Consider the following 18,913-nt stretch of genomic DNA (forward strand, 5'->3'; position numbering starts at 1 on the left):
CTAACAATGTGGTGTTACAGCTTTATGCTAAAATGCTTTAATTTTTTTCACATTAATCTACACTCCATTCACCTTAAACACAAAGCAAAGCTTGGTTTGCTCCAGGCGTGATGTTTAGAACTTGTTTAGAACTAGATTTATAGAACTTTCTTTTTTTTCCCCCGGTTGCACTTTATTTTACAGTATATGCACTTGCGTGTACTTACAGTGTACTTACCTAAGAAAGTAATGGGTAATATATGGTAACTACAAGGGTTCAGGTTAGGTTTAGGGGTAGGTTCAGGGTTAGTACCCAGTTATTATTACCCTAGTTATTACCCAGTTATTGCAATTACTATAATAAATACATAATATGCACATGGGAAACAGGACTGAGAAATAACTTTCTTACTGTACAGTACTACTCAGAACATGTAGCCAAAATCTGCATGATGAGGGACTCCAGTATATGAGCATGAACCACAAAAAACTTTGTGTGACAAGAAGACTTTATTAACTAGACTATACACTTAGACTAATCTAACATACATACACATTCATGCACAGAGTTTAGCAATGGAAAGAGAGGCAAAGCAGAATACAGGAAAGCAAGAAGTTATCACATTGTTTAAAATTCAGCAGATCAACAGCCTTGAGCAAACAGTTTCTTAGTTCTAACACACCCTTCTTTCAAGGGGGTAGGGGATACATAATGTATCAAATAATGAGAATAAGTCTGATACTTGCTTTTCTGAATAAAAATTGAATAAATGTGTCCTGATAGGCTCCAGCTGATCTTTGCTGAAGTTGTCTTGATGAGAGAGAACCAGTTTGAGGATCTTTGGTGAAAAAAAAGACAAGGCTGCAGCCTAACTTAGAAGACCTCTAGCTCAGCATCATCTTCACATCAGAATTTCTCAGAATCTCCATGGATCTTGTGATCGGTGATCTTTTCAAAGTGTGAGGATGTCACACCCTTAAGAAGTCTGTGAGCCAATAAGGAGTCATATTTTTGGAGGGAAACTTTATCTTCTAACAGGGTGTTTTGCATATGAAACTGGATTTGAGTGTTAAGAGGAGAAACTTTTAAGATTCTTACAATACTAATATGTAAGAGAATTGTATATGCAATGTAAATAAACAAAGGAAATTAAATTAGCAGTTCATAGCATATGAACATGCTATACATGTGATCTTGGTTAACTACAATGTCCAATTCTGAATAATTCCTTCAAATGAGTCTGAATTGATACATATGCAAAACGATGTAAAAGGAAAAATCACTACAGTAGCTACATTCCCCCCTTGTAGACAACAGTGAGCAATGGCAAAGATGTATGAACATTTGACATGCATCTGGTGGGCTCTCTGGTGGTTCATGCCTTCCACAGTTGTGGTTGTGATGTAGTGGATACTGTTTTCAGGTTATGGTGTAGGCTGTCGCAAGGTTCAGGTGTCGATGCAGCAGTTGTCGAAACAGTGTCACCTGTCGTCTTGCCAGGATTCAGACGTTCTTTCTTACCAGTAGTCTTCAGAGTTCTGTTCGAGGAGCTCTCTTGCCACTATCAGCAGCTCCTGTAACTTGGGTGGAGGCGGGTATGGCTGTCTTCGTGCTGTCCCCGATTTGTACCTGTTTGAAGACTGTTGACGTGGATGTTGCTGTCGACTGCTGCTGGATATCCAGTAAGGTTTCCAGGGTGCTTTCAAGAATCTGGTCTCTTCCATTGCTTTTCCCAGCGGCCGATCTGTACCATGGTGACGGTTCCATCCTCTGCTGACTGGAAGCTCTTGTAGCTTTTTATTGAAGGACTTTGCGTTGTAGCAATGCTATGTGCCTTCTGCTGTCAGCTAGGAATTTTGGATGTTACTCAGAACCTCTGACATCTTGGGATACCTTTTTGAGAAGGCCTTGTGTTTGTTAAAAGGCCATCTGCGTCAGGTCACACAGTTTTTGGATAGGCATTGTGTGGTGGCAGGCCATGATGCCTAAATGGTAACTCACAATGGGATGTAGATTTCAGAGAAAAAGGCTCTTGAAGCTTGCATCTTCTTCCATCTCAGGTTCATTGTGAGCTCCAAAGTAGGCTTGTCTGAGTCAGTTATAGTAAGCCTTAGGAGTTTCATGGTTATACAAAGCAGATGGAATACGTCTCGGATGTTCACACTGTACATAATTTGCAGGTGGATATTAATGGTGTGGTCGTGGACCTTCTCCTGCAGAAGCTGGTGCAAGGTTAACATTTCTAGCCAATCTGTTGAGGTCTTTGAGGGGCACTCCATGTGCAGTTTTAGGGTTCCTTTGAATTAATAATTTTTTTCTGGTGGTTGCAGAGGCTTTCAGGAAACTGGGTGCTGAGGTGTTAAGCAGAGGGTTTTGGGTACCTCCACCTTTGTATCTTGGTTGGGGGAGGTTGCTCTGCTGATCGCATGTGGTGGAGTGAGATGTTTCTCCTGCTGTGGTTCCTTCTGCAGTGGTTAATTGTGTCTCAGTTCTCTTTAGACCATGTCAAATTCGTCTTCAGAGTTGTCCAGCTACTGCATCAGAGCTTCAATTCTAGCTCTGGATGTTTTCAGGTGATTTTCACAGGCCCTGATTCTGGCGTCTTTGTCCAAGAGTTCATAATTTGCTGTTTTTAACAGTGACTCTCTGTGAAAAAGTGTTTTTTCCAGCTGCTCTCGTTGCTCAGTACCTGTCAGAGTCTTTTGAAGAATTTTGATTTCCTCCCAAGACTCCATTCTGCCAGGGTCCTTGTGTCTGGCCTGAGCCTTGATCTCTAGCTGGTCTATTTGGCTTTGAGCACCTTTCAGATCCTTGCGGGACTCTGTGATCTGTTGCATGAGGTTGTTTACCTCCTGTTTCAGATCCATGAGGTTGTGGGCTAGGGAGATGATAACCTTGGTCAGCTCTATGCGGTCGTGACCCTCGCTTGGGTCATGTGTCATTAGTCCTCTTCCCTTGTTGTCCAGGTGCTTTTGGCTCTGGTACTGTAGGTTGTCAGCAGCCCTGGATATAAGGGTGTTCCTCACAATGCCTTGGCAGGCCTCCAAGTCTCCTGTCTGGACAGTTAGGTTGAGCACCTGTGACATTCTGGCACACTTGTGGTGAGAGTAAAAGGCAAGAGACTAATGCAAGACCAAACAGACATTGGAGCTAATGGTGTAGTGCGGCAGCTAGGTGTATAAAGCACAGCTAGGTTTTATAGCAGGATGCTAAGATTTGTGTGGATTTTAGTAGATTTGCTGAAAGGGGCAAAAGCAGAGGTTCAATTATTGACTAAAGACTGTTCCTATTGTCAAATTAAAACTCAGAACTTACTGATGGTTCAACACAGGCTCGGTCTCTGAAGAAATGAAGAAAAAGCAAAAAGGAAGAGGAGTCCTTTCCTATTCAGATTGTGTTTATTAGTGGTGCTCAAAATTATAGTTATGCCTCAGCAATCATATAGATTACTTATGTAGCAGGGTCATAAAATTGGAGCAACCGCTGAAAATAAACAAAGTCAAGAAGGAAAGTATGCCTAGTTCCTTTTGAGGTTCAATAAGACAATGAAACCATACTAGAACAAATATGAAAATTATTCTCCCGTTACACAGCACAATTTAAATAAATGTATAATTAACTGAGTAACTAGCATTCAGGAAGAAATGCACCTAAAAAAGTTAAAGTGAAAATGAGCTGAGAATAATTAAATATAAGGAAAGAGAAAATGAAAATCAGAGGTGGTGGTTAATCATTTCACACTGCAGACACACAAGCAGTATTTAAAGCATACAATGCTAATTGGTAATGCTAAGAGTTTGGCTTATGCCTTAGGACTGCTAAGTAGCTTAGCTTAAGCGAAGGGACGCAAGGACTTGTTAGCCTATCCAGCTAAGGTGGTTTGTTTACAATATGGTGTGTGACGTGTGTGCTATTTGGAGTAAGCACTTCCTGTGCCAATTCAAACGTTTGTAAAGAATGTCTGTATGTTTCTAATAAACCACACACAGTCTGTTAACATGTGGTGCTTACACTTTCAGAAATGTAAGACTTTGTTCTTACATTCGGTAAAAAATTAAAATTGTACTAATGCAAACTACATTAAACGACAGGTTTTCTGTAATTGTTTTAAGGAGTAGTTACAAGGCTTTACGGTTATTTAACACTTGCTTAAGCATACACAGTTACGTGCCCTTACACACAAATAATGAAGCATAGTTTTACAAATTTAATTCTGCTTGACAAGTGAAACAATTATCACCAGATAGATATGCTTGTAGATATATAATAAAAATTTAGATGAATGGCAATCAATCAAACTATAATTTATAAGGCCTTTACGATGTAGAAAGAGGAACATCACTCAAATCTTCCTTCTATATTACAGTGTACTGAGATTTCTTCATCAGCAACAGGCTAAGTAATTCTGCAATTAGGATTTCATCATCCAAAACAGAAAAATTAATTCTGGTACAGTTTATACATGCCACTGAGCTGAGATTGCTATGTCAGAACAGACTTACGCTTTAATACTGACATTAGGGATTCTTTGCTAAAATCAGATTAACCTTACAGACTGACACTATTTGAAGATATGCTGAAATGCATTAAAGCTGTCAATTCAAGCTATCGCTTTATCTGCATTTAAACAAGCCAGAAACTAGAGACCTAAATGCATATTGCATGTTGCGTCCTACTCTGACTGGAATTATCAAATGCACACCTTTTGGGTTGACAGTGGTTTAAGCTCATAACCTTTCTTTAATCATGCTTGCATTTGCCACCATCAACAAATTAGCCCAAAAGTGAAATATGAATAAGTAATTATGTATGAGTTATAATTAGTTATAAATATTTAGATCAGCTGTAAGAACTAACTTGATGTAGTACAACTAATACCACAATCAACTAACCTGTTTGTTTAGCCAACACTCAGTGTTAATGGTTTATTAATTCTAAGAAATGTTCATTTCCGGGGTATGGGAAATAACTTTCTTACTGTACAGTACTACTCATCATTAGGGACTCCCGTATATGAGCATGAACTACAAAAAACTTTATGTGTGACAAGAAGAAGACTTGATTAACTAGACTAAACACTTAGACTAATCTAACCCACACACGTTCATGCATACAGTTTAGCAATGGAAAAGACAGCTAAAGCAGAATACAGGAAAGCAAAAAGTTATCACAAATTCAGCAGATCAACAGCCTTGAGCAAACCATCAGTTTCTTAGTTATAACACACTAAGAAGTGGTAGGGGACACATAATGTATCAAATAATGAGACTAAGTTTGATACTTGCATGTCTCGCTTATTTGAATATGATGCAATTTGTTGAGGCTTCAGCTGATCTTTGCTGAAGTTGTCTTGATGAGAGAGAACCAGTTTGAGGAACTTTGGTGAATGGAAAGACAAGGCCGCAGCCTGGCACAAACTTAGGGGTTCTTAGAAGACTCCTAGCTCAGCATCATCTTCACATCAGAATTTCCCAGAATCCCCCTTGTGAGGATGTCACACCCTCAACAGGTCAGTGAGCCAATAAGGTGTCGAATTTTCGGAGAGGAACTTTATGATCCTTTGTCTTCTAGCAGGGTGTTTTGTATATGAAATTGGATTGGGTGTTAAGAGAAAAACTTTTAAGATTCTTATAATACTAATATTTAGCAGAGTTAAAAAAAAATATAATGTAAATTAACATACAGGAAATTTAAAATTGCAGTTCATAGATACCCAACATGCTATAAATGTGATCTAGGATAACTACATTGTCCAATTCTGAATAATACCCTCAAATGAGTCTGAATTGATACATACGCAAAACAATGTAAAAGGAAAATCATGAGAAAGGAAAATTGGATACATGTTTATACATCAAATGATTTTATATATAGAATTAGAAAGGGTTTACTTGTCATTCAAATTGAAGTTAGTGAAACTCTCTCTAAATTCCTTTAAGTTGTAAAACCATCTTATCTTGATGATTTGTCTTTTTTTGCGATGGAAGCCAGAGGCCTTTTCCATTTGCATTTATAGAAACTCTACACATAGTTTGCTTGTTGAGTGAGGGGTATTGTGGATTATTTAACGTGTAAACATGTCAGTTATGTTTTAAGTGAACGTAAACAGTTGAGAAAGAAAACGCATGTGTAACATTATAATGGATCCGTGCGTCAGGTCTTAAAGTGCCAGCAGCCTAATAAACCTGCTGGCAAATTATGAGATAATATTAAAAATATCTATATGGCAGTTTTTCCCCATTGCATCGTGTCAAAATTGTGACCAGTGAAAAAACTTTGGAAAACCACTTGCCACAGTGGCTGTTGAGCAAAAAAGTTAATGTCAAGCCCTGTTAATAATCATTTGAAACTGAGCAAACTGACAGCTCCAGTAGAAATGAAACGATTTATCTTGAACTGTCATGGAAACTAGCATGTATAAACCTTAATTAAACAATTTAATAATCAATTAAAAAAGGAATTTATACCTGTATGATATTATGTTGGATCAGCGGTTTGGAAAATAGATGGATGGAAGATTCAGCGACGGGCGCCACATTCAGGTCAGACGTTGAGCATACATCGGTTGTACCCTCGTTATTGCAGTGCATTATGTGATTGAATACGGTTTCAGACACCACTAAAAATGGCTGTACCCTAAAATAGTGCCATATTTAAGGGTATGGAGGTGATTTCAGACACAGCCTTTGGCTTTCCTGTAGCTCAAACAGTAGAGCATGACACTAGCAATGCCAAGGTCATAAGTTTGATGCCCAGAACAAGAACTGTTAAAACATGATAAATTAATTAAAGCAGCCAAATGCATAAATGTAATGTAAATCTCAAAGATGATTCAGAGAACTAGGATGCACCTGAGCTGAGTGAAAAAAAAAATGAAGGGACATGAATACTTTTTGAATGCACTTCACGTATGTTTAGAAAAAAATTGGGTGACCAGAGGACAGAAATATTTGATATAAAAAAAAAAAAGAAAGAAAGAAAATAACTAACCCTATACGATTTCTTGCCTCCTACAAATTCTACAGAATGTCACACTTCTGATTTTAAGTGACTCAAGAACCAATTCAGAGTAAAGAAATTGTGTATGTATAGAGTATGTAAAGCATCTGCACTAAAAGTCATTGTATATGTTGCTGATTTGCATGTTTTATAACTTAAAATCATAAGCCAAAGGTTTCTTAAATTTTAATGGATGAAAATAGTCCAAAAGCTATTTTTGAATAAGTAGGTCAGGACATGAAAACAACTCAAATGAATGATAGTGAAGGCTGGAAACAAAAGTAACTTAATCCAAAACAGGACAAGAGAAAACAAGACCAGATAGTATAAACTAAAAGACATTTTCTTTTTTGCCATTTTGATAACAGTTTACTTATTTACTTCATTTAGTATGTTGGGTATCATCCACATGCCATTTTAACTTATAAATAAACCACACATGACAAAACTGCAGATAAGGTGAGTGCTTGGTTATATTTCAGTGGTCAGTCAGAACAATTTAAGCAGCATCAATTTAGTGAACCATTAGTAAGAATATTACACCTAAATTTTAGAAGGTAAACTTGGTATGACTGAAACCAACAAATTATAGAATTTAGATAGTATTTGAAACAGCAATGTGGGGCATAAGTGTATGACTAATTGTTTAAATGCATGTATAAGTTAACTTGGGACAAAGCACTTTATCATCACAACACTGGGTAAATTCAAGACCTTTCTCATTATGCAAAAACAGGACTCCCCTTTATGTGGCTAAAAATACAAATCAGGGAATAATTAATTAAAACTAAACAGCTACTGTCAGAACTGTGGTGTAGTGGGCTGTGCACATTCTCACATGACATATATATGTATCAGTGTATCAGTAACAGTGTAAAATACTTTTTTTCCCTATTTGAATATATTTTAAAATGTAATATTCCTGTGATCAAAGCTGAATTTTCAGCATCATTACTCGTCTTCGGTGTCACATGACCCTTCAGAAATAATTCTAATATGCTGATTTGCCACTCATTTATCATCAATTATTATTGATGCTCAATTATTAATAATGGTTTATACTATTATCAATGTTAAAAACAGTTTTTGACACTTAATTTTTGTGGAAACAGTGATACATTTTTTCTTCAGGATTTTATGAATGAAAGTTCAAATGAACAGCATTTATTTGAAATAGAAATCTTTGTAATATTATAAATGTTTTTACTGTCACTTTTCATTAGTTTAATACGCCCTTGCTAAATAAAAGTTTTGAATGGTATTATATGACGGTTTCCACAAAAATATTAAGCAGCATAACTGAAGAATTTCTGACGAATCATGTGACAAGGAGGAAAGGAGGGAGGGGGGGGGGGGTGCCTGACTTAGAGTAAGCTGTGGTCAGACTAGACATTGAACATGCAAAATTGCATTGAACAAGATGCGTCACACTCTAGGGCTTCTGTTTTTAAATGAATAATATATAAATATGAATACATTTCAAAATGTGAAAAATACACCATCTGCTTTCCCACAGCACTCAAACCTGCAGCTTTGAAGTTTGTGTTCTCTGAATTCAGCCAAGAATCATCTGTGATATTAAGAGCAAAAATCAAAAATCTTAAAATACCTCCAAATCTCCTTTGGTAATGCAAGCTTCCTCCACCCGAAATTGCAGGTCCTCCACCTTCCTGTTTGGGACAATTTTTTAAAATGAATTTCAGCTTGTATTTCCATTTTATGTTCTTACTCATACATTAGTTGTAAGATTTTTTTTATTTTTTATTGCAGGGTAATAAAAGATTTTGCACAAAAATGTATATATTCCCTGTGGCATCAATTTAATGTTCCTTATCAATGAATATTGCATCTATTAGCTCCAAAGCCATCTATATGCAAAATTTTTATATTTGTAAAAGTCATGAAGCCATAAAATTTAAATTGATATCATGGGGTCTTTAATATGATTAGATCTTCATAAGTGATTCAATAATACTACACCTCTTCTCCTCCTCCAGCTGGTTGAGCAGCTCCACCTTCTCTCTGTCTGCAGCCTCCACAAGCGCTCGCAGCTGGTCCATTTTGGCATCAACCTCCAACACATACTACATGAACAATTCAAAACGACTAGATTAATCTAATTTTATAACTTGCATCAATATTAGCTGTAAGAAAAACAAATGAACTGAATGACTAAATAAATAGAAGCTTATTGTGCAACTAAAATAAATGTATTACAGACTTTTTATTTTTATTTTTTACAGGCCATGAAAAGGATTGAATTTTTCAATCAGTGATAATAAAAATGAATGTGGGCTTTTGGTCATTTAAAAGACAGACTTACATATGATCCATATAAATTGATTTTACAACCACTACAACTAAAAAAAGAAAGTGTCAAGCGGAAGTAACAAAAGGGAAGTGAGACTTATTAGAACCCCAGCGCCTGAGCGCACAAGCACAGGAGTGCCCATTCTTCCCTTTTCATTAGTTTATAACAGTTTTGTCTAATAACAGAAAGCCAAAGGCTATAATACTTTTTTCCAAATGCCATCAGCAGTCAGCAAATACACATTTACATAACTTAAATCAGTCTTTGAATATCTAATAAACATTTAATTCCACAAACTGCACAAAATCTGGCAAATTCAGTTAGATCTTCTGAATTGCTCATTAAAGCCTGCATAAAAACATGTGATGGTCCGTCTGTGTGAAGGATCCAAGTCGTGTGAAATGTATGCAGAGAGAAGAGTGCTGCAGTCACTAGACATCCACAATCATTTCTAGGTTGATTTCAATGTATGCTGGACTATATCCAGTTTGCCTCAATCTCATATTCATGTCAAACTCACTGTTTGTATGCAGAATTAGCATTATTGATCTTTTGATTCCCATTGTGCACAGATTTACCAGAGTGCACTGTTGGACCCAGTTACACAAACACATCCACTGCATCACAAATGTTCCTTAAAGGGATAGATCACCCAAAAATTAAAACGATCTCATGATTTACTCACCCTCAAGCCTATAGGTGTATATGATCTTTATCTGATCTTAAAGTCCTCCAAGGTTTATAATGGTTGTGAATGGGGGGCCGTGTTTTGGAGCCAAAAATAATGCATCCATTCATAAAAATAAATAAAGTAATACATACGACTCCAGGGGCCTGATGTATAAACGCTGCATTTTTCCACGCACATATCGGGATTTATAAAAAATAAACTTGGCGTAAATAAGTGCGCACCGTAAGGATGCTCTTGACCGTGCGTACGCACTCTTTTAGAAGAGTATGTGTTTTGGCGACACCAACTGGCCCAAATAGCAATAACTATTTAAAATGAAAAGCTTCTAAATTATCCTATTACATCACCCAATAAATCAAATTGCATCAACCTGAATTATCATTATCAGCATTCTTAACCAGGTGCAAATACTTTGAATTTACTAATTTTTTTTTAATGAATGGGCTATAAAAAGCTATGTGCGTATATAACATATCATCATAATGGATGCTCCCCCCAGGGGAGACAAAAGTGATATGAATTGAGATAGTAGATGTGCTACTTTCAATCACTTTTCCAGTGACACGCTGTTTTAATGACAGCGAGGAGCGCTGGAAGCACAATAATTCCTCTTTAAACCACACTGCAGATGTTATGACAAAATATTTTTTCGAGAATGACGATCAGTGATGCACACTTAACTTAGATATTATGGAAGACACTGGATTCGGTGGTCGAACGGTCCGTTGTCCAGTTTGAATAGGTCCAATAATATCTTACTGTACAACCACAGCTGCAGGAGGTGTTCGTGTGAAGGATCTTCAAATAATTACCATTTGAAGGATATCATTTGAGGAAAACGGTAAGATTTGCATGTTTTCTTTTAAAAATACTTTGTCAGTGACACGCCTTTTCAGACAATTGTATTTACACTGCAATAAATAAGTGCCTATAAATAATAGCCTATAAACTTCCTAAAAGATATGTTCACCTTATCAGCAAAACTGCATAAATTTGAATTGTTTAAAACTATTCAAATACTATCTGGCCAGTGGAAATGAATGAATCATCTCTATTCTAAAACCTTTATCTGAAGTATTTTATACAATTTTGTTTTTATGGATATTTTGATATATTTATTCTAAAACAAAGAGGATATTGGATTATCTTTATCAATATAATGTGTGGCACAAATTGCATTTATAGTCCATATCTAATATTTTCCAATGTCTTGTACCTTTGACGGTGTTAACCGTGGACGTCACGTGGATGAGAACGTGTATGGAAATGATATGCAGATGAGGTTATGCATAGCAAAACTAGGCATCGTAAGCTCCATATATGGTGATTTCGGGGAGGAGACAGGGTGGAGATGCACGTACACACAATCTTCCGCTGACTGGGATTTATAAAGGGATTTGTGCGCAGGATCTGGCGTACGCATGGTTTTATAAATCAGATTTTTTTTGTGCGTACGCAGAATCTAGCTTTTGCGCGTATGAACACTTTTAGGATGAAATCTACGCAAAGTTTTATAAATGAGGCCCCAGGTGTTAATAAAGGTCTTCTGAAGGGAAGCGATGCATTTTTGTAAGAAAAATATTACTTAAAAATTTATAAATTTAAATAACTAGCTCCGGTGGACGACCGTACGCAGAATGTGGCAGAAGAGTATCATACTTGACCTGACACACAACTTAATGATGAACACGGAGGCGCAGAGGATAAAGCAAAACAAATCACCAGTCATGGATTATAAGTCTAAAACAATAATTTTTAAAGAGAAATGTCGGAGGATTTCAATATAAGAAAAGAGGAACTTAAATTTGTTGCCCAGCCCTATTTGTTTGAACCGCGAGAGGCGTCTAAGCTAGAAAGGTAGTAAAGACATTTAAAGACAAAGATGTTGCTTCATAACATTAAAGGTGCCCTAGAACCAGTTTTTACAAGATGTAACATAAGTCCTGAATGTGTCTGTGAAATTTCAGCTCAAAATACCCCATAGATTTTTTTTTTATAGATTTTTTTAACTGCCTATTTTGGGGCATCATTAACTATGCACTGATTTTTTCAGCGCGCCGCCCCTTTAAATCGCGCGCTCCCTGCCCCCCGAGCTCTCGACTATAATACAGTGCATTTACAGTTCACAGATGTTTGTCATGCATGCTGTATGCATGCGTCGGATCATGTGAGTATAGTATTTATTTGGATGTTTACATTTGATTCTGAATGAGTTTGACAGTGCTCCGTGGCTAAAGCTAACATTACACACTGTTGGAGAGATTTATAAAGAATGAAGTTGTGTTTATGAATTATACAGACTGCAAGTGTTTACAAATGAAAATAGCGACGGCTGTCTTGTCTCCGTTAAAACAGTAAGACTTTAACCACATTTAACAGTACATTAGCAACATGCTAACGAAACATTTAGAAAGACAATTCACAAATATCACTAAAAATATCATGATATCATGGATCATGTCAGTTATTATTGCTCCATCTGCCATTTTTCGCTATTGTCCTTGCTTGCCTTCCTAGTCTGATGATTCAGCTGTGCACAGATCCAGACGTTAATACTGGCCGCCGTTGTCTAATGCCTTGAACATGAGCTGGCATATGCAAATATTGGGGTCATACATATTAATGATCCCGACTGTTACGTAACAGTCGGTGTTATGTTGAGATTCGCCTATTCTTCGGAGGTCTTTTAAACAAATGAGATTTACACAAGGAGGAGGAAACAATGGAGTTTGAGACTCACTGTATGTCATTTCCATGTACTGAACTCTTGTTATTCAACTATGCCAAGGTAAATTCAATTTTTGATTCTAGGGCACCTTTAAGGTTGAATCACTGTAGTCAAGTTGACTATTTTAATGATGTCTTTACTACCTTTCTGGGCCTTGAAAGTAGTCGTTGTGTTGCACTCTATTGAAGGGCCAGATGGCTCATGGATTTCATCAAACATATCTTAATTTGTGTTCCAAAGATTAACAGAGGTCTTATGGGTTTGGAGCAACATGAGGGTGAGTAATTAATGACAGAAATTTCATTTTTGGGTGAACTATCCCTTTAAAGTTATATAACCAGTCTTAAAGAAGTAAATTAGATGACTAACTTGTAAGACCAGTCTAAGCAGTTTATGCTTAGACAGTGAAGTGAAGTGAAGTGAAGTGAAGTGAAGTGAAGTGAAGTGAAGTGAAGTGAAGTGAAGTGAAGTGAAGTGACACTTACCAGCCATTGGTTACACTGTTTACTTGCTTTTTATTCATCTTTTTATTTATTGATTATTTTTTTGTATCTGTATGGCTAAAGTAGTTCAGGTCTTGACCGTATTACTTTATCATTAGTAATACTACTTACTTTATCTTCTTACTTTTTACTTTGATTCTTTATCATTTTGCCAAATTATTTCAGTTATTTCAGAGAAGCCTATCACAGCAAAAGATTTGCATTTCAATGGCTCAAACCTGTGTTACTAACTCAAAAATTATGTTCTGGAAATAGCAATGAAGGCCTGAGATGGAATGCGTAATAATATAGCTCTAACAGAAGAGTGTTTTAAGGACAAAAAACTGAGAAATAATTTTAAATAAAACACGTAAAATTGTCATTGACGACCTGCTCGGTATTGTGGCTGTATTACCACCTCAGGTGTGCATTATTTTTCCATAATTCGACAGCCCGTCATCAAATTAATCCTTACTTCATAATAAATAAAAAAAGAAGAAATAGCTGGGTCTAACCTGCTCCTGGCCTTCTCTTAGTAACGTAAGCTCCTGCTCCACTTCGCCCACATGGCTGGTTGCCTTGGCAACCTCAGCTCTCTCCAGGTCACGCTCTGCCAGGAGTTGCTCAATGTGTTGCTGTTTCTCCTTCAGGGCCTCCTGAAGTGCCGTAGTGCCAGAGATCTTCCTCGCATACCTTGTGGACGTCTCTGTCAACTTCAGAGAAAAATCCATTCAAGAACTTAAAAACTACTTCAGATGCTGTATTGCCTACACTCACTTATATAAGATTTTCTCAGTAATGTGGCAACATCATGTCCATGATTGATCAGACATGACACTCACTCTAAATCAAAACTTAGTTACAGACATTATTGAAAGTTTACCTTTGCAAAAGGTTATCATAGTTGAGTCTATCTTTCCCAGTTTGTATCCAATTGTGACAAGCAATTACACCCTATACTGACACAATTATGCACTCTGTTGGAAATAAACAGCCACTTCCCAAGTGTTAGAATGCCAGGAAGGTATGCAATGACGATGTTCTTCCACAACTAAGAAGTGCAAAATATTTGGAAAACTTTTTTATTCAAAGACAATGAGACGTTGATCTGTGCTGACATCGATGTATTCATTTTTATTTATTATATAATCTGATATGCTGCGTTTTTCAGAGTGAAGCACGGATGGATTTGGGAATGCAACGTGAACCACTTTCACTTGTAAATATGATTGGCACATGATTCAGGGACACGGAAAGATTAATGGAAAGACGAATTCTGATTTTAACCATTACTGTTCCAGAGTTATTAGCAAAAATGTACATTTGCTTTTTACAGCACCGACTTGTGGCAGATTCTCACTAAATTTAATTCACAGCTTAATCTAGACACCTAAGTATTTACTAAATTTCACAACGGTCAGCCAATAAGGGGTGCGTTTCCCAAAGCCTACTATGGTCACAAGTTTGGTCATTACCAATGGAGTTCAATGGAACTTGTGACCATAGTTGGCTAACGATGCTTTTGGGAAACGCACCCCCAGATTTGATGTTATAAGCTGCTGAAATTGTTTGTTTATCCAAGTGATATTTGAAGAATATCTTGGCACCCATTTTCAGATTGATTGATCGTATGGATAGAGAGTTAAAATCATTTTTCTGTTGAAGTGCTCCCTATGGGCAGAATTTGACCACTTGGCATGTGTCCTCAGAACATTCAGCTGTCTGTGGATCAAGTTTTATTAAGTTTGGACTTTGCACATTTTAACAAATAGACCTATATCTGCCAATGGCAGACTGTTTAATTAGCTAATTGCTTCACAACACTTGAATGTATCAAAAACAAAAAAAAAAAAGGTCTAGCATGGTCTAGATTAGAAGTTTGGTGAAAATCAGATGAATGGCCTAAGAGGAGTTCGACAAAGTTTTTTTTTTTTTTTTCGAAATGATAAAGGTATATACAAGATAATATATTATTCCAAGATAAAGGAATATATTAGTCATAATGGATCTAATGAATATATCATATCATATCTGCTAAACAATGTAATGAATCAAAACTATAAATTTGATGCTAGCATGCGTGGATGCAGAATTAACAAAAACAGAAATTTGCTTATTATATCTGGTGCATTTTATAACAAGCCTCATTTGCGTAAAAAGTAAGCCATTCGCATGTCGGTTTCCCTGAAATGGTGCACACTAAAATTAGTGAGATTGTTCAATGAATTTGTTCTAGTGAAAACTTGCTCTCTTTGTTTGAGTGACTTGGATTATAATCTGGCTCAATCAATTGAGCTTGACAAACATAAAAAAAAATAATAACAATAACTGATGGCAAAACCCATTTTGCAAATCCATTTTAGTGCTGTTAGTATCCCAAAAATTACACAGCTTAAGCATGCTTAAAAGGGCCAAAATATGTTACCAAAAATAGGGATGGTATGCATGTGAGTTGGCATTTGTAACTCACCAGTCCTGTACGGCTTGGCTTGCAACTAGCAGAAGAGGCCACAGAGCTCATGGAGCTGATGGAGGAGGCACTAGGGCTACGTTTCAGTCCTCCTGGTGTGGTCGATGTCTTCCTCACAGTGGTCTTTGCCTTCGCTGGGGTAGTCGAGGGAAAGCCTATACGGGTCACCTTGTGCACTGGCGCAAAGAGGCCATACTTGGGCTGACAATGGAAATACCTGATGATACACAAATACATCCATGTAAAACTTCTTTCTAGACAGTCTGCGTTTACTAATGTAAGAACAGGACACAGTACCTGGTTCCAGCCACAGCACCATCGTTCTTTCCCAAGGGCTCATCCAGCTCAACTCCACACCATTCACCCTTAGCAAAATCGGTTTCGCCTAAGAAACGCACTACACCAGCTTTTGAGCCAGCAACCTAAAATATGCAAAGGAAACAAAGAACTTAACATGCATTCTGATACACAGGATTCCTAAAGAGTGCTTATGGAATATTTGTATTAAATGGAGACTGCAGGACATGCCAAGTTCTGAAAACTATGCTTAAGACCAATTCACAATGCACAGACAGACGCCAACAAACACAGACATTCAATTTGGTCGTTGGATTTAGAATTTTATGAAAACTTCCCCAACAGACACCGATAAACTTTGAGTCAGAATGTCTTTGCATGTCATTTTTCACCTGAAAAGAGGCCGCACAAAACGAAAGAGGTTGTAGGTGAAGCCATGGTTGCTGCGACGGGAAAGACGAAAAACTTGAATTTATGCAGTTTGATCTGGACAAACCGTTCTATTAGAAAGATTAAATACTCCAGCTTCGATATTTGTTCACTCTTTATGATAAAATTCAGTTGCAGTGACAGTAATTTCTTCATTTATGTCAGGAGTGCAAAATAATCAATTGGTAACTTATGATAATTTGAAACGCATTCATATTCAGTCACGTCTGCTGTGGTTTATTTGTGTTTACACAGCTGCACTGAACAGCGTCTGTTAGGGCTTTTAGTCCAAAAGTGCACAAACTTGGAGAAATATTGATATATTTACACAAGCTAGTTTAATATTTATCAGACAGAATCATAATTTCTATTCATTATCCACTGATTTATGCAATCTGATGACTACTGGCGGATTCCTGCGCTCTCTGTTTGTGTTTTCACTTCCCAGAGAAATGTTTCTACCCATGAAACATGGAGCTGATAAACACACGATTACAATAGTATATGATTGGTATGTGATTTTCATTAGGTTTGTGGTATTTTAATATTAATAAGGATGTTTACATTAGAGTACATCAGAGTTTGTTGGCGTTTCATATCACACAAAGTCATATCACACTGCTCCAGACATTCCAAGACTCGACAAACGCAGATTGAACATGTTCAGTCGGGTGAAAACAAACCCCGACCAATGCCAACAAACGCCGTCAGGGGTAATACACTGATCCGACAAATCTCGACGAACGTGTCTGTCTGTGTTTGTTGGCGTCTGCCTGTGCGGCGTGAATTGGCCTTTAGTTAATGTAGCTATTCCTCATTCCTAATACATACAATTCAAAGAATCAGTGTAATACAGAACAATTTACAGTCACTATTATGGAGAAGCCAATAACACTTTGACCATCTTGAGAACCTTGAATTATCCTAACTTGACACACAATAACACTCTCACCAGCACTCGATCATTGATCTTCAGCTCCCGATCCCCTTTCTTGACAGAACCAGACTCTGACAGATTGGACACCGATTCACTTTTCGACCGCACCAGATCTGAGGCAGGCGGAGCTGTTTTAGTGGGTGTGGCTGGTTTCTTGGTTGAAGCAGATACTGATGCATTAGAGGGGGTAGGTGACGCCGCACGAGACGGAGGAGCCGTGGTTGTCTCATCCGCCTCACCTTCAGTGCGTGAAAGCTTGGAGGGACGTGTGAAAATACCCTTTAATGCTTCACACTGAAAATAGCGCACACCAGACACCGAACCATCATTTTTGCCGATTGGCTCATCGAGCACAATGCCAGCCCATTGGCCCGGAGCAAACTGGGTCTCTCCTAAAAACTGAACGACGCCTGGCTTGTTGCCATTAACCCAGACACGATCCCCGATCTTGAACTGCTCGCCTCCATCTTGGGCTTCGGCTGAGGATTTGTCGCTTTGAGTTGGTTTAGAAGCACCTGTTCCAAAGGAAGAAAATAAATAGGCTTTGTTCAAAATTCCAAAGTACCATACTGCACTAACTACTGTCTGCATGGTATACAAATGGATTTATCAAATTGGTATTCATTTGATAAATAACTATTGTCATATATCCACACAGGCTGCATCCCAAATCACATACTTTCCTACTCTATAGTAGGTTAAAAACCGTATGTGATAAGAGTAGTATGTCCGAATTCACAGCACTCATAAAAGAGTAGACAAAAAGTACCCGGATGACCTACTTCTTCCAGCGAGATTCTAAAGTTCGCATACGATGGACACTACTATCCCATGAGGCCACGGGAGAGTGAATGGTGGTGAAGTGACGCAACTGACGCTGGTAGGTCACATGATAATGACAGCATGGCGAATGTACATCTGGATTACATTCATACTTCACACACTCATGCTATATAGACCATACTTTAGCAGTCGCAAAGTAATTACTTATTCAAAATAAGTACCTACTCGATAGTATCTTCAGTTTTCATGACAACCCGTCAAAATAAAAGTCCAGTTTAACTTGAAATTGTGACAAAAATATATTACTATAGTACATTTGCATCAACTTTTAATAATAATAAAAGATTATAACTTTATTTAAATAATATCAAATTTTCTTCCATGTTTTAATTTTAACAGTAAACCTGTTGTGCAGCACTTTTGTCTGCAAAAAAGTTTTAAGCCTTCATTTGATTACCACTGTTTTTGATAATACATTTGTATTGAATAATATATTCAGAAAAAATTATAACAGACAACAAAGAATGTCTGAAAAACTAAAACATGTCATAGGGCACTATTATTGTAAAAAGAAAAATTAAGAAATTATTAAATTATTAAATTGTTACATTTTCATGAATTAAATTGATTAGACATGCTTTTTGATTATTAAAATGTAATTAAACCATTAAAATGGAATCCATAAAAATTAAAATGAGGAAAAAACGGAATCCAGAAAAATGGCAAAATGAATTTTAGGAAAAAAAATAAACCAATTTTACAGCGCCCTAGGTTTAAACACTTGAGCCTTAATTTTATTTGACTGC

At 37.1% G+C, this 18,913-nt stretch overlaps 1 protein-coding gene across 4 annotated transcripts in view; it reads right to left on the minus strand.

Annotated features, from left to right (window-relative positions):
• clip1a (CAP-GLY domain containing linker protein 1a) overlaps nucleotides 1-18,913 on the minus strand; it is a 56,181-nt gene that overhangs the window by 28,895 nt on the left and 8,373 nt on the right. For all 4 annotated transcript variants that reach the window (XM_048189688.1, XM_048189687.1, XM_048189686.1 and 1 more), the window contains exons 3-8: nucleotides 17,340-17,839; nucleotides 15,959-16,083; nucleotides 15,662-15,878; nucleotides 13,707-13,904; nucleotides 8,960-9,063; nucleotides 8,589-8,649 (exon numbers count right to left, since the gene is read on the minus strand). In XM_048189688.1, coding sequence (XP_048045645.1) covers nucleotides 8,589-8,649; nucleotides 8,960-9,063; nucleotides 13,707-13,904; nucleotides 15,662-15,878; nucleotides 15,959-16,083; nucleotides 17,340-17,839 — 1,205 coding nt within the window. The remainder of the gene's footprint in view (nucleotides 1-8,588; nucleotides 8,650-8,959; nucleotides 9,064-13,706; nucleotides 13,905-15,661; nucleotides 15,879-15,958; nucleotides 16,084-17,339; nucleotides 17,840-18,913) is intronic.

Source organism: Megalobrama amblycephala, linkage group LG4 (genome assembly GCF_018812025.1).
Source record: "Megalobrama amblycephala isolate DHTTF-2021 linkage group LG4, ASM1881202v1, whole genome shotgun sequence".
In the NCBI taxonomy this organism is placed as follows: domain Eukaryota; kingdom Metazoa; phylum Chordata; class Actinopteri; order Cypriniformes; family Xenocyprididae; genus Megalobrama; species Megalobrama amblycephala.